Consider the following 15070-nt stretch of genomic DNA (forward strand, 5'->3'; position numbering starts at 1 on the left):
TTCGCTGGTATGTCGCAAGCTGCGTAACTTCTCGATCTTGAATTCCGCACACGGAATTGTTGTATGCGAATCGATTTTCTTCCTTTTACTCGTTACCGATTAGCGTACTTGACGCGCTCGTGTTCGCGCTCCCGCTCCCGCTCCCCCGCTCCCGTTGGCACTCGCGCACGCGAACCAACTCCGCCGGATAACAAGACTAATGAGAATAAGAGAACCCGGAGCGTTCACTGTACTCGTTCTCGGTACATGCGTGACGGAGCGTGACCATACGGCTTTGCTTAATTTTTATTGTTCTTAAGGGGTAGACTCATTTTAATGCAAAGATGGGGTTCTTCAGTAGTCAAAAGCGTTAGATAAATATCAATCCAGGCCGCACTCGCCCTCAAATTTCCTATATTTACGTTTTCGTGGTGCAATTTGCATTATTCGGAAGCTTAACCCCTCGCTGTACCATTTTCTTTGCAGTCACAGCGATTAGAACGTCTTCATCTCCAAAAATGTCGCAGAAAACAAAAGAAATTTTATATTTTTTGTATGGCTACATTTATTTTAACTTTTATTTATTTCATAAATTTATGATAAACATAGACACGTACGATTTAAAGCAGTGGACTTATTAAAACGATTTAAGGACATCGGTGTATTAGTTTCGGCTTAATAAGACGATTGAAAGAAGCTAGAACTTTTTATTTGGTTCCTGTGGCTTGCAATCGATGTGGTCAATTTTTATTTTGCATAAAGATCCGCAGTCTACCGATTACAAACGAATCAAATTTCGTTAAAATGTCCATGACGAGCCTGACTCGTTAGAACACGGCGAGGGGCTAAGCCAAAAACAAACGGGTGGGTGGTTTCCTTCTCGAAGAATTTTTCCATTCCATTTACGTAGCGAATCCTCGGCCGGCGAGCAACATTTATTCACAACATCGACAGAACGTCGTCATCCCATGATCCTATCGTTGCATATTTATCGTGAATTGTGCGTGGCAATGATCCACATAATCCTCCCACCGAGTCATTGTGTGTGCTTGTTTGTTCGCGCGTTACACGTAAATGAACTAAACCAATCGGGAGAATGCTGCACGCGCTGGATCGCGCGTTTCCACAGATCTCGATACATTTTTCTCGAGATACCGAATTTCGAATTTGAGAAAGGATCTACTTACGAAGCGACTCGAGAAACAAGATAGAGAGAGAGCGAGAGAGAGAGAGAGAGCTGGAAAAATGTGGAAGGAAATGGAAAGAAACGAAAGAACTGAAATGAAACACGAAGAGACAAATGTAATCGGTGCAACCCGTTTCTCTGTTTTCACGATCAGGTTTGCCGACAGACACTTACTAGCCATGTCGCTGACACTGGCATTGGCCTACTCTCTCCGATGTGGTTCGTTCTCCCGGCTTACCTTCGTAGTCTCGCTTTCTTTCGTGTCTTTTCGCCTTATCGTTCGACTCCCCACCCTCCTCTCATTTCTCTCTCTCTCTCTCTCTCTCTCTCTGCCTCTCCTTTTTCCACGTCTTTCTCTGCCCCTTTCCTTCTTTTTTTTCTCACCTTTCCTGTACCTTTCGCCGGGATGCTTCCAAAGAAATTCGATACGGATAGACACTGAGACACTCCGTGGAGGAGAGACTAGGATTAGAAGTAACGGGGAAGTGCCGAATCCGAAAAATCGACAGGAAAGCATTTGTGTACACGCGTGTGTACCGTATATCCCACCTGTACGACAGCGTATCGGAAAAGGAAGCCAATCGAGTCTCGCTTTTTCTCGTGACCTAGTTTTTCGAGGGAAAAGTTGAACATTCTTTCGCACCGTATCGTATTAATAATATGTAGATGGTGAACGCAAAATCCCGGTACGATAAGAAAAATGGTAAAAAAATGATGCTAGCTCGCGCGCGTTGGTATGCGAGCGTGTTTGTCCGAGGACGAGCAAGGGTCCGAGGCAATCGAGAAAACCGATCGAGAAAACCGAGGAACGGAGCAACGACCGACCATCAAGTAGGTCGGTTGTGGGCGCACGCAATCGTCGCAACGATTTTGAAAAACTGTCGTTCTACTTTTACATGAAAGCACTTTCACGGTCGCTAACCTCACGGTAACGAATCTTACATCGAGAAACTTTTCGTCTTGCTCCACGTTGCACACGCGTGCACCGGGATGCGCGCACGCCTCGTTCGAGCACGATCGAATTCGGATTCGATGATTTACGGGAGAACGGTTCTGCGTGTAGGATCGAGAAGAGAGAAGATCTAGGCGGTTACGCCGATCGGTTCACGCTTTTCCATAAAACAACAGTTGATCCTGAAAGTTGGCCTACTATCGCTTCGACGATAACGATGATACAGCTGCAACGTGGTAGCCGTCTTTGTTTTCCGTCCGATCCGGGCACATCTTTCCTCGCTTTCCTCCATTCGTATCGAGATGTACCTGGTCGCGAGCGTATCTTCGGTTGTACGACTTTCACGGTAACATGCACGAGGAAGGAGAAAGGGAGAAAAGCGGGAGACGTGCACCGTATCGATCATGGATATCGTCTTTTCTTTTAACAGCGCGCTATGGGCTGCGAGCCCGCTCTTTCTGGCCGAAACTGCTGTAGCGTTATTTCAAGGTCCAATGTTAGATTATATTATAGGTCGTTGAATTCGTCTGGACACCAGTTAGAATACTATGAAGTAAAAAATTTGTAGGAAAGCGCGAATACCGATCAACTTTTATTGGAAACATTCTTTGTCAGATCATCAGAAATATTTGAAAAGTGTTCAGAAAAATTGCTTTTCGTAGCCTTTTGCAGCAAGAAAAATCTTTTCAATATACGAATCCTGAAAAATTGACCAGGAAAAACGGGATTCCCGGCCATAGTGCAGCGTTTCGATCGCGTGATCATGACCGTGATGGCTGGCTTTGCGTGAGAAAACCCCCGACGACCCCTCTCGCAACGAGCATTGTTGCAATGTATCGCGCAAACAGGAAATAGCGTGTCGTGTTCCTCTCGCAAAACAATTTCCTAATAGTGCTCGGAGCTTGGTTAAAAGTATTCTGCGAATGTCTATCGGCAGTCGCGTTCGATGCGTCCAAATGAAACAGTAGCGTCGTCATCGACAATGTTAACTCTGAAAGAAACCGCAAATAGTCATATCGCATCGTGTTACGAACTTATGAAAATGCAAACCGTTTCTCGAGTGACCTTCGCGGACAAGTAGGTCACAGGGTCTTTCGTTCGCAGGTTTTCAATTCAACGGCGAACCACCCGCTGGAAACGCACGGCGAAATAACGTTGCGAGAGACATTTTGCCGGTTTACTCTGTTTCTCAACATTGCTGACCGCGACGCTCGGAATTCCAAAACCGTGGACGCAGAGTACTTTTTTCGATACTGGACATCCTCGTTGCGCGTCATCGACGCCGTCCGCCAGACAGCCCGTCACCTGAAACAATTGAATGAGCCTTTAGAGGTTGAAAATAATATAACGCATCCAATCCGCTGTCTGATAATGACGTTGGTCCACAATTGCGTAAAAGGGCGACATTTCTACCGATTGGCCAACCAATATTGTAATCGCAGAATCACGATCACGACCTTAATTTGAACTTCATTCACGCCGTGATGATGATTTTTAAATCTAGAGTGAATTTGCTCAATGTCAGCCTCATTTTTCACTTCGATTGAATCAGCTCTTTTTAAATACATCAATTACGTTTTTTGTATACAACGTAAACTTACTTCGTTTAATGATGAAAATATAAAACAATCAATTATCTTTGCCATACCTTATTTCAGTATTTAAGAAGGAAATAAATTAATTCTTCCTCTCGATATCGAAATCGTAATATTCATTTAGATAGCGTGAAGGTGCAGACAATTTCTTCTACGTTTATGTAGTTTTACAAAATACCAATGTATTTACTTAACAATTATAGGAAACGCAAATGATAGTTTGAGGAAACGTAATAAATTTGATAAAAACGCGACGCGACTCGCAATTTCCTCAGGTGGTGGTTCTGCAACTTGCGCGAAGATCACGAAATCATGAATCACTTTGAAAAATCGCCGCGATAGGGGAGGAACGTGATCGAATAACGAGTGATCCCAAAGTAGGAGAGTTCGTGTCATTCCTACAGATGATCGAGCGACTCGAACGCGTTGATCGAGTCACGAATGATCGAGGGCGGACGAGGGAAGGAAAGCGGCGATGCGCCATGCGGGAACAGGGGTAACGAGGGGTTGGCCCTAAAGGACGAGAGACCGAAGCGAAGCGAAGTAAAGAGGGAAAGAAATGATAGGAGTGCGGATGCGCGACTGCATGCGCCGCTGCAGCGACGCCCTAGTACCGCAACCCGCCGTTCGACGTCGCCTCGGCGCCACAGTCTCTCTCCCCGCATGTACGGAGCCGGCTGAAAACTATCGTTCTACGCTTTCCTTCTTCTCTCCCCTGTAACGTGCGCATCGACCCTTTCATCACGATTTTTCAAAATGGTAAGTTATCAGGTCGGTATCGAAACAACGAATTCATCGATTCTTTAATTCCTCTTCTCTGCCGTTCTACATACGACTCCTTTGCTAATCGTGCTTGCGTACATATCCGGGGGAACCCCTGTGTTTCGTGCCGTACCGTCTCGTACCTTACCGTGTCGCGATACTGTATCGTGACGTGTCACGCTATGGCGTGTCTGATCATCGACGTTTCGATGCTACTGTGAATCATCCGACGACAGTTGTCAAGTATTCGTCAAACGAGAGAGATCATTACCAGCAAAATGCGCAGTAGATTCCGGAATCCCTCGGTTCGTCTATACAAGATGTCTCAGAGAAATTCATTGACAGATGCGACGACAACTGTCAACGTCGCACTGTACATACAGCCACGCGATCGAAACGGTTGAAAATCAAACGGGAAAGAAGTCGGACTCGGAATACGTACTATCCCACTTGATTCGCAGTTGGTGTAATTTGCCACGAGATAGCAGCACCTCGTGGAATAATTGCCCGGATCGCGATGACCGCGGGAACCGCTTGTATCGTTTGATAATTTGAATTGTACAGACGGCTGTTATTTTCATCGTGATCATTGACAGCAATAACATCGTCGTAGTTGGCGTCACCATCCTAGTCACCGTCATCGCCATCGCCATCGTCTTCGCCTTCGCCTTCGCCTTCGCCTTCGCCTTCGCCTTCACCTTCACCTTCGCCTTCACCTTCGCCGTCGCCTTCGCCTCCGTCGGCAACGGTTCGCAGATATTTCTGACAGACTATGTGAAAGGTGGTGAATTTCGCAGGTACTCGCAAGCACGAATCCGCCGAGCCTGCATCGGGAGCACGGAGGAGAAGAAAAAGAGGACCGCACGAGCATATACCGGTGCTTGGGAGGTAGAGAATTGTCGCAGGAACGAGAGAATCGGCATCGCATGTCGTCGCGGAACGGTAATACGGAAGAGATATCGGTGTTGAATCTGGTGGACGGGGAGAGTCTGTGCTACAGTTTAGCTTTGATACGCGGCCGAACGACAGCGGGTTGCGAGTCGATCACCGTGAGGAACCAGAAGAGTCAAAGCACAAGCGAATGGCCGATCGTGGCGGGAGAGTTTCGCGCGGTCGTCGAATTGGCTCGAGGCCCGAACAAGTTGGAATTGGAAGCGGCCGGACGAAAGAAGAAGCTTCTTCTGATCCATGAACCGAGAACAACGAGATTACGGGTGACGCCGGTTTACGTGATCTGCGCTGGCCACGACGGCTACTTTCAAGGTCCTCGCGGCGAGGATCGATCGCCGGAAAGCGCAGCGACCCGAATCGGTCTCGGCGCTCGGCTCCTGCAGGCTCTCACCGCCGAGAAGTTGAGAGAGGCGGGCTACGAGAGGAAAACCTTTCAGCTCGAGAGAGACTTGGACGGGCCGGAATGCTTGGTGATGCACAGTATGCTCGACGTCGACAGAGCACGCGCGATGAGCCAACGAGAACTTTGGGAATTGATCGCGCGCGAGCTGATGACCGGACCGTTGGCCTCCAAGCATCGGAAATATCTAGCGTTTTTGTCGTGCACGAGGTATCGAGGCGCGCCAAATCCTCGCACGCACGAGGACACACTCGCGAGAACGCAGGGGCACGCGGCGCTCGGCGGTGGAGGATTGGCTCTGTTCGGCTCGGCGTGTCTTCACACCTGGCCGACCTGTATGAACCAAGTATTGGCAAGATTCCTGGACGCGACGGTCGTCGACACCGAACAACTGATGGACGACAGCAATTACCGTGGCACGCACGGCGGCTGTTTCGCTACCACCCTCGGCTCGGTCCTTCACGAGCTGGGCCATACTTTCGATCTCGGTCATACCCGCGAGGGCATAATGGGCCGGGGATTCGATTACGTCGATCGAGTATTCGTCGGCGCGGCTGGAATCGACTTTAACCGGAATCCTGTTCTAAGGAAAGATCCGCAACATACCACGGTCGCTTTGAGCAGACCGCTCAGCGTCACGGTTACCGTCCAACAACCGTTCGCACTCCTGTCCAGCCCACGAAGAAGTCGGTTACTGTCGGAAACGTCGCGTCCCTCGCCCTCCCAAAGTCCTCCCCGATTATTCGGTAGATTGTCAGCGCCTGCTAGTCCAGAACTCAATAGATCCTTCTCCAAGAGCCTGCTGCAAGCGCAGTCCGCCCACGCGATCGAGCAGACTTGCTCTAATTCGCAATCCGATCGAACATTTTGGACAACCTCGTGCGCGGCCTTTCTCGCCTATCATCGATGGTTCAACAGCGAGGTGGACAACATTCCAAATCGTCGCTTCTACGACATTGAATACGATGGAAAAAGGTAAAGATCGTTCTCCGCGCGATCCATACTCCACCATCCACAATTCCATAGGAATTAAAAAATGCCTTTTTTATTTTTGCATTTAGCCCTGTAAATTACAATTATTTGGAAAATCTTTTTCGCATATCATTTCGTAAACCAATGCTTCTAATTGATTATAAAAAATCAGGTTGTTTGGTACAATTATAAAAAAGTTATTTGTTTTTAAAAGGTGTACGAATACTTTGTACACCCACTGTTATATTCCTTCTTCCCTCTCCCTGTTGACGCTACACCGCCATTACCACCGCATTACCAAATACTGCCGCCGCCGCCGCAGACGCCACCACCGCCACCGCCGCCGCCGGCCGCTGCTATCGCCACCGCGCACCCGCCGTAATCGCCGTACCCCCTGGCCATTGCTCCAACTACGAATCGTTGGTATACTTCTAATATTTTTCCGTTTGCGTGTGTTCGCAGGAACGTGGTGAGGTCGCGTTTCGGAGTACGGGTGATAGAGCTTAGGGAGACCTCGGGCGGAATGGTATGCGGTTTCCGACAATTCCCTGGAACTCGACCGCCACTGGAAGCTCTGGTTCCACCGGCTCCGCCCCAGTGTCTCGTTGCTCTGACTCTCGTTGCCGAAGATTCGGCTGGCAACGTGCTCAAATATCCTCTCCCAACTGCATTCTGAAGTTCCGTGCTCTCGCCGTCCCTTGGCACGACCCGAAACCCGTGGACGAATACCGAACCAGTGCCAACTTGTACGAAACGACGCGAGTGCGTTCATTTTCCCGCGTGTCGCGTGTCCGTACGTGGTAACGCTTCAGCCTAATCGAACTCGAACTAGAATATGGAATATGCCTCTTAGTCGCAATGATTCTGTGAAATCAATCTTTCACGAACACGCTATTGTAAGGGGGAGGAGTCAGTTCTGTCCGTTTATACTTTATACCATTCGAGAATCGTTAGGCGAGAGCCTGTTCGACGAGTGAATGCGGCTCCGAGAGCTTTGTATAACGTTATCACGGATGCAAATGTGGTTTCTTTTGTAAATATCATTTCATTAACGCTGGATCGACTACGGCGACACGCTCGTCGGCGTGGGTGTACGTGTACGAGTCTATAAGTATTAACACGTATGTATGCATTCACGTAGGTGAAACTTTTGTTTGTCACCGTCAACTTGGAGAAGGTCGAGGTGAAATTGCAACTATTGTATCGTACAGGGGCGAACACTCTTCCACAGGGGAATTCCAAACGACTAGAATGCCTTATCGGTGATAATAATCATATAGGCGTAGCGAAAAGTACAAGTTAATGGATAAGTGCAAACAACTTGATACCACGATTCAACGCTATAAGTATAGACGATAAAGCACGGTTCAATTGCAAAATCTTTGTACCGCGAAACGCGTTCTACTGTACATAAACATACACCCGCAGACATAGAATATAAATAATCGCGGATTATTACGATTATCATTACGATATCGCGTTATCACTTTCTTGAAATATTACGGTGATTGCGTGTTTATGTTAGGATGAGAGAACGGAACGGTCGAGTCTATGTATAAATTACGTACATGTATACGTTCGCTGCATCACATCGTAGGATAAAACTTAACTAGTCGCTATTGTAACCAGGCTTTATCGAAATGCTCGTTAAAACAAACGTTTATTCAAGATATTGTCGTTTGTGACATCGTTACCAATCGATACCCGTTGTTCGAAAGAACCCGACGCGTTCGAGAGGATCGAGTGATCGCGATTCGGACCACCGACGTGCTGCTGCTTCCCGAAACGATCAACCGTCTCGTTTTGTACGTGTAATTGTTTCGAAAGTTTCGTTGATCTTCGTTTCGCTTGTCACCGACTAAAAGTAACCATGTTGTCTGCCGTATCGGGTACAACGGGAACGATGGACGCGCTCGACAGTGAAATCAAAATATTGTTTCCCGAGATCGTGCAGCAGAAGATCAACACCGTTGAGTTTTTAGCTGCGGCACGCGGCGTTGTCAGAATAGTAGGTATGTACGCTTGAATCCGCAGTGCGACATAACCTACGCGAAACGCCGCGGACAAATTACCCTAGAACTGGAAAAGCTAGTCGATCAATCAATTAATGTTTCAGGTAAACTTGGCAAAGTCTTTGCTCCCGTCAGATATGATATTCAAGGGAATATCGATGTAAGTTTTTTGGAAATGCGAATACGAGTGCGCATACATCATCGAACTATACTGTATATACAGGGTGAACCACGAATCGTGACCAGTAGATCACTTTATTATCGGCAGCCCGATCGAAAATGTTTTTTTTTATCAGGTACAGCTTGGTTTTTCAAGAGATTTCACGAGATTATAGCAAATTTTCCGTAAAAGAAAATGAAAAAGCAAGTTTTTTATGTTATGATACCTACCAAATTCGCCTTGATAAAAATGATAGCTGTAATTGCGAAAAACTGAAGCTGACCTTGAGAAATCATGAAGAAAAAGAGTTGACGAACAATTTGCTATAGTCACGCGAAAGCTCTCTTGAAACCATGCTATACCTAATAAAAACATTTTCGATTGGGCGGTTAATAACGGAGTAATCTCTACTGGTCACGATTCGTGGTTCACCCTGTATATATATGTTTATACTAAATATGCAAACCGTCAAATTCGTCCGATATCTGTAGTACAATCTCTTCCAATCTAATTGCAGAAGCTCGCTGCTAGATACGCGACAGATACGGAAAGAAATGTAACATTGCAGGACATGATTCTGATCGAAAAATCTTCCGACCCGAAATTAGTCGCCATGGATGCTCTGTTATGGTTGACTAGGTACGTGCGATTCAACTCTGTGCTTTCTCGCGATAAAACCTGCTGCGTTTTTTTTATCTTTCCATCTTTCTCACTCCGCCCCTTTTCCCCTTCTCCTTCAACTTCTCCTCTTCCCCACCCACTCCTTTTTTTTTCTTTTCTTTGATATGACGGACCCGAGTATTATTGCAGAGGGTTACACATGATTTTACTGTTCTTCGAAAAAATTATTGAGGACAGTAAAACGGGCTCCCCGACAGAGGATTTGGTAGCGTTTCTTAAAAAATCCTACAAAGAAGCCCTAGAACCGTACCACGGTTGGATGGCGCAACAGCTTTTCGATGTAAGTGCGTATATTTATCAAAAGAGAATTACGGCGGAATGATCGAAACGTAATTCTTTTGGTTTTCTTTTGTTCCAAAGATCCTTTCGCGAATGGTTCCCACACGCTCGCAACTTTTGTCTGCATTGTCTGCAGCAGACGGACAAGTCGACGAAAGCGATATCGTAAGCGACATGGAAATTTACTTGATCAATCTGCGGAAAAATGTTACGGAGATACAATCATTTTATAAAGCTCATAACCTTGAGGATGCAAGATAAAAGTCGAGATCAATATTATTTGATGTACAAAACACACAGAAGTGCTCTTTAGAAAGAGATAGAGTGAGAGAGAAAGATAGATAGAGAGAGAGAGTGACAAGAGGCACGTAATATATATATATATATATATATATACAATAGAGTAACTTTTCGCGGATGATTTGGAAATAAATATTTATTAATATACACAATCTTCCGTGATAAATCAATACTTACTGGAAGAGTTATACAGTTGCGCCAAATAAAATGTTCTAGCACGAAGATCTGCCAAATTCTTCAAGGCGATTACACCCGTAATTATTTCAAGGAAAAGAAGAGAAATCATAAAATAATCGACAAACACGTTCCTATGTTGAGACAACGATCCGTGGTAGTAAACGAGGAACATTTCCAGAGGTAGTTGCATCAATAAAGAAATCATCCAACAAGCCGCCAATTCTGGAATCTGGCAAACACCGTCTCGTGTGACCATTAGCTGATTAAAGATATACAGGGGGATCATGGGAATTGGGACGAGTTACTGCTCTTTTTTAAGTAAAACTACCTTCCTATGGCCTTATTGTTTGTGCGGTTGCACTGATTCACCCGTAAGGTGCTATTTCATTTTATTCTTTAACGCAACTCATCTTTTTGGTGGGTGCATCAGTGCATTCACACAAAATATAAGGTCATAGGAAGTTAGTACGTATCGTGAGACGATTTTTTCCTCTATCATATTTTCCTACTTTTACTTAAAGAAGAGTAACCTGTCCCAGTTCCCAGAATCACCCTGTATAACTATTGTAATGTGATGGGATGCGATTACCTTCCCACCAAGATTTCCAAGATATCCCAAATATAGCTTCAAACATTCGGACACCACAAGTATGAAAAATGTAATCAGCAATATCGCGTCGCTAACATCCCTTACGTATTTACTGTACTGAAAACAAAAACACAAACAAACGACCAGATTAATCGATTAGCAACTTATTCACTCTCCACACCGAATAAACAAAATTATATTTACATTTAAATCCAAATTGACGACGGCTACCAGTAACCAGATCGGAAAGAACCAAAGATTAATAAACAAAACGATTTGAAAAGGTAAATTTGATTTTATTCTGTTTCTTGTCCGTTCCATTTTCTCTATTTCAAGAGATCAACGAATTCGGTCGAAATCTCTCATCGTGTCAAACTCTATTGAACTCTATGCAAACACGGCATTCTTTTTTGGTTAGGGTTATTGTTGACAGCGACATAGTTACGGAACAACAATGAAATACAAGTGGAGCGCGATCTACGATGGAACGCTGAACCTACTTGTCAGCACATCATGCCGGTCAATGTAAATAGATGACGCCACTGCGTTATTTTCATTCAAAAATTGTACAACTGTATACGAAGATTAAACTTTGCGAAAGTATCATTAGAATATATCTAAAAATTATCATTTACGGTGTGGCACCTGACCGAAAAATAACCGAACCAGATGAGAATGTAATTCCTTCAAATTAAGAAACAAAGTACGTCGCCGACAAGCACTAATGATTCGTCTTGGTCTGCTCGTAATGATCGCAGTTTTATTTCAGTAGCCGGCATCGTTGAATCTCCCAGTTTCGTCATATTTTGTGACGCCTCTCGCATAAGCCTTCTCGGTGAACTCCGATCTACTTTTCTTGCTGTAATCGCGTTCTCTGGATCGAGAACGTTTATGTTTACGATGTCTCTGCGTTTTCCGCGATTCTGTCGTACTCCGCGAATGTTTATCTCGTTTGTGTCGATCCTTGAACGTATTCGCATGCGATGCTTCCGTACGGTCGTTTCGAAAATTGCTGACTCCGTGATAATGCTGAGAGTCTCTGCGAACGAAATTGCGACCGTCGTAAGGAGAATCGATAGGCGACGACGAAGATGCGTTCTGCACGGTGTCGCCGAGATGTTTCGTTGGAGTTTCAGTTTTGACGATATCTACAGCTTTCGTGTCGCTATTGATCCGATGCTGTTGCGCGACATGATCGGTGTATATTTCCATTTGTTGATCTATGATCTCTCTAAGAATTTCCATGTGAGACTTTTTATTTGTATGAACTCCTCTGTGTTTAGCTCGGCGTCGTTTCAAATTCCGTTCCTGCACGAGTAACTCCAGAAACGATAACTCCTTGTTATCCTTATCTTGATAAACTCTGCAATAAATTATATATTGTTTGAAAAGTTTCACGTAAAAAGCCAAACGATAACTGTATTGCTTGTATAAACTTACGACGTATCGGTATTTGTAAAGTCATGCCCAGCGTCCACTTTAATCGTACGGGAGACAACGTACTCGTACAATGCTTTCCTTTCATCACGAGTGAAATCTGTGAAGATTCTATCGGATGTTCGTGGAATTAACCGATCACCCAAACCTATTATCAGTGTTAAGAATGTGGAATTTCAACAGACTTGTACATCGTAAAGGCGAATAAAATAAGGAAACATAAAATCGTATACTATTCGGATATATAGAAAGAACACGAAAAAGGATATATAGTGCTTGTGCCAAGTATGACATTGACAATATTCTGGAAAAAGATTTCAGCAATTTAAAATATTTAAGGATACACTTTAAGTTTTGTTTTACTATACTAACCGACGCTTATGGTAGGATCCTTTGTTCTCGCTTCTTCGATCACACGATTTTGCAAATCTGCATCTGGAATTGGAAGCAATTATTTATAGAATTGTTATTCTGCTTCGGACCGATAAATGTGGTTTCTACTCACCCAATTTTATGGAGAAAGGAGAGCGCAATTGTGAGTTTGGTTCGGACAGTGGTAAATCGAATTCGTGGTAACCATCTTCTTTCCACTGACAATGCTCCAAATGTTGATCCAAGATTTCCTTGCCGACACGGTGAGACGAATCGTATGGACATATCAGACGATTGTCATTCTGAAGAACCAAACGATTATGTACATCTACTTTAGATATCTACTAGATAAACTATATGCAACATAAACATTATTTACCTCAATCTCTATGCTTTCCACCGTCCAATCTAAGACAGACCTTACGTCCATGATTTCTTGGTGAATTTTCTTCGTGAAGTCGCTTAGATTTTGATGCTGGACTCCGCGGTGATTCAGCGTGCAAGTTAACATTTTCGCTCGTTCCGTGAAGAGAACAATCCATAGAAAATAAGCAATCAAAAGATTCCGCGCAATATTGTCACGTTTTTCTGACGGTCTGAACCACAGTCTGAACTATGAACTGTGAAGTCAGTTGTAAGTTGTAAGATTTCCTCTCTGTTGTAAGTAAATGGTAGTTCACAGTCCGACTGTTCCATTCGGGTAGAGTCCGCCATTGCAGTAAACGTTGTTTCATAGTTCCGTAGTCCCATCCATATGGCTTTTTTTGGGTCTGAGACAGCAACAGCAACAGCAACAGCAATGTGGTGAGAAAATGTCGAATTACTAAGATTTATAATAAAATAGCAAAACTGAGTCGTAAACGTGACCAGTGGCGTCATCTATTGGCGGAGCGTAAAATCGTCAAAACTGTGGCGAACGTCTATAATTCGAATCTCTATTGTAATATTGATCAGTTATATATTTTGTAAAATAGTTTTGGTTACTCTTTGTTAATATTTGTAATTTATTAATTCGTTAATCTATTTGAGAACTGCATGGTGGCGCAATCTAGCGACTAGAATTGAAAACTCGAGAACAGAAACAATTCAAGGAGCGCCACCGCTAGATGGCGAAGCAATTCCGTGTTCCGTCGGCGGCCTATTTTTCAAAAACCATAACCGCGCGTTATTATGGGATTTTGAAACATACATTCGCGCTTGAAGATGCGCTTTTTCACTGGGAGTATTTTAAGCCCCGGAACATCAAATTCGATGCACTTGACCCCGCGTTATCGAATTTTTTGTATTTTTCAGTATTTTTCGTCTGTATCGTCAATATCTCGAAAATATTAATTACTGGATTTTTTGTCTGGTATTGAGGAGTTGTATCAATGAATTTGTAACCGCTGATGTCTATTTCAATGATTTCTTTTTCGTTATTCGCTTTCCACATCAGATGACAGCACAATGAACTTTCAGCGCGCATGTTCTTCCTTTTTAGATTTTCCAAGTCCGTAATTATTTCTAAGCGATCAGCGGCTTTGTTCGATTACGGATCGCGTTTTAATTAGAATCGAAGCAGTTACTCTTTAAGGTTCACGTTTCGATTTAATAGTTGGGTGAAGATAGAGAGTACGGAGCAGAGCGAGGGTTGCGGCAAGCAGCAACCCGATGCTTGAGCGACGTGTCCGTATTTCGTATTTTCAATCCGGAAGGGACGATTGACAATTAACAACAGAAAAATCGAAATCCGTAATGATCCTTCCGCAGTCCTAAGGAGTAGACGTAATGTGCGTATATTTACTTTAGTACCCACCTGTTGCCGTAACCCAGTTTCTTACGTACACCGACTGGGAAGTTTTTCAACTTTCCAAGAATTCCTGAAATTCTGTGGACCTTTATGCCGTGTGCGGGGAGGAACGGTCGATTAGAGCGGGCCGCATAGACTCTGCGAAATATCGCGATTACGATTGCGATTACGATTACGATTTCGATAGCGTATTAGGGACGATTGGCTCGTGAAGAAGATTTGAACAAGTATGAATGTTACGCCTTTCTTTTTCGATGAAATCAGATTCGTTTGTAATCAATATTTAAACGTTTCATTGCAACATTAACCGATTTCGATGAAATTTTCAGTATGCATATAAGTAGACTGCGGATTTTATGCATTTATGAGAAAAATGGGTACATGCAATTTACAGCCGTGGACATGTTAAGAATATTTAAGGGGATCAATGTATTAGTTTCAGCTTAATAGGATAATTAAAATCGATGCAAACATATT

The 15070-nt window shown here is 44.2% G+C and overlaps 4 protein-coding genes across 8 annotated transcripts; 2 read left to right on the forward strand and 2 right to left on the reverse strand.

Annotated features, from left to right (window-relative positions):
• Positions 1–3375: 3375 nt before the first annotated feature.
• Positions 3376–11334, reverse strand: LOC143211528 (transmembrane protein 17B). The gene is made up of 4 exons (XM_076429302.1): positions 11200–11334; positions 10996–11112; positions 10407–10635; positions 3376–3422 (listed from the first exon to the last, which is right to left on the reverse strand). The coding sequence occupies exons 1-4, from the start codon at positions 11314–11316 to the stop codon at positions 3391–3393; spliced, it is 495 nt and encodes a 164-aa protein (XP_076285417.1). The 5' UTR covers positions 11317–11334; the 3' UTR covers positions 3376–3390.
• LOC143211493 (uncharacterized) lies at positions 4332–8258 on the forward strand. Of its 3 annotated transcripts, none has more exons than XM_076429241.1 (3): positions 4332–4483; positions 5272–6800; positions 7260–8258. In XM_076429241.1, the coding sequence occupies exons 1-3, from the start codon at positions 4469–4471 to the stop codon at positions 7471–7473; spliced, it is 1758 nt and encodes a 585-aa protein (XP_076285356.1). In that variant the 5' UTR covers positions 4332–4468; the 3' UTR covers positions 7474–8258. The 3 variants fall into 3 exon arrangements, with proteins under 3 accessions (XP_076285356.1, XP_076285357.1, XP_076285355.1); XM_076429242.1 differs by having other exon boundaries at positions 4334–4471; XM_076429240.1 differs by lacking the exon at positions 4332–4483 and adding an exon at positions 4494–4779.
• LOC143211523 (glycolipid transfer protein) lies at positions 8668–11655 on the forward strand. 2 transcript variants are annotated; one of them, XM_076429293.1, is made up of 5 exons: positions 8668–8809; positions 8914–8969; positions 9487–9608; positions 9780–9934; positions 10011–11655. In XM_076429293.1, the coding sequence occupies exons 1-5, from the start codon at positions 8668–8670 to the stop codon at positions 10160–10162; spliced, it is 627 nt and encodes a 208-aa protein (XP_076285408.1). In that variant the 3' UTR covers positions 10163–11655. The 2 variants fall into 2 exon arrangements, with proteins under 2 accessions (XP_076285408.1, XP_076285407.1); XM_076429292.1 differs by having other exon boundaries at positions 9780–9930.
• On the reverse strand, positions 11271–13531 carry LOC143211508 (U11/U12 small nuclear ribonucleoprotein 48 kDa protein). 2 transcript variants are annotated; one of them, XM_076429267.1, is made up of 6 exons: positions 13184–13325; positions 12938–13106; positions 12805–12867; positions 12690–12736; positions 12436–12580; positions 11271–12358 (listed from the first exon to the last, which is right to left on the reverse strand). In XM_076429267.1, the coding sequence occupies exons 2-6, from the start codon at positions 13087–13089 to the stop codon at positions 11761–11763; spliced, it is 1005 nt and encodes a 334-aa protein (XP_076285382.1). In that variant the 5' UTR covers positions 13090–13106; positions 13184–13325; the 3' UTR covers positions 11271–11760. The 2 variants fall into 2 exon arrangements, with proteins under 2 accessions (XP_076285382.1, XP_076285381.1); XM_076429266.1 differs by lacking the exon at positions 12690–12736 and having other exon boundaries at positions 13184–13531.
• Between the last annotated feature and the right edge of the window lie 1539 nt (positions 13532–15070).

This window comes from Lasioglossum baleicum, chromosome 8, assembly GCF_051020765.1.
Source record: "Lasioglossum baleicum chromosome 8, iyLasBale1, whole genome shotgun sequence".
NCBI classification, from domain to species: domain Eukaryota; kingdom Metazoa; phylum Arthropoda; class Insecta; order Hymenoptera; family Halictidae; genus Lasioglossum; species Lasioglossum baleicum.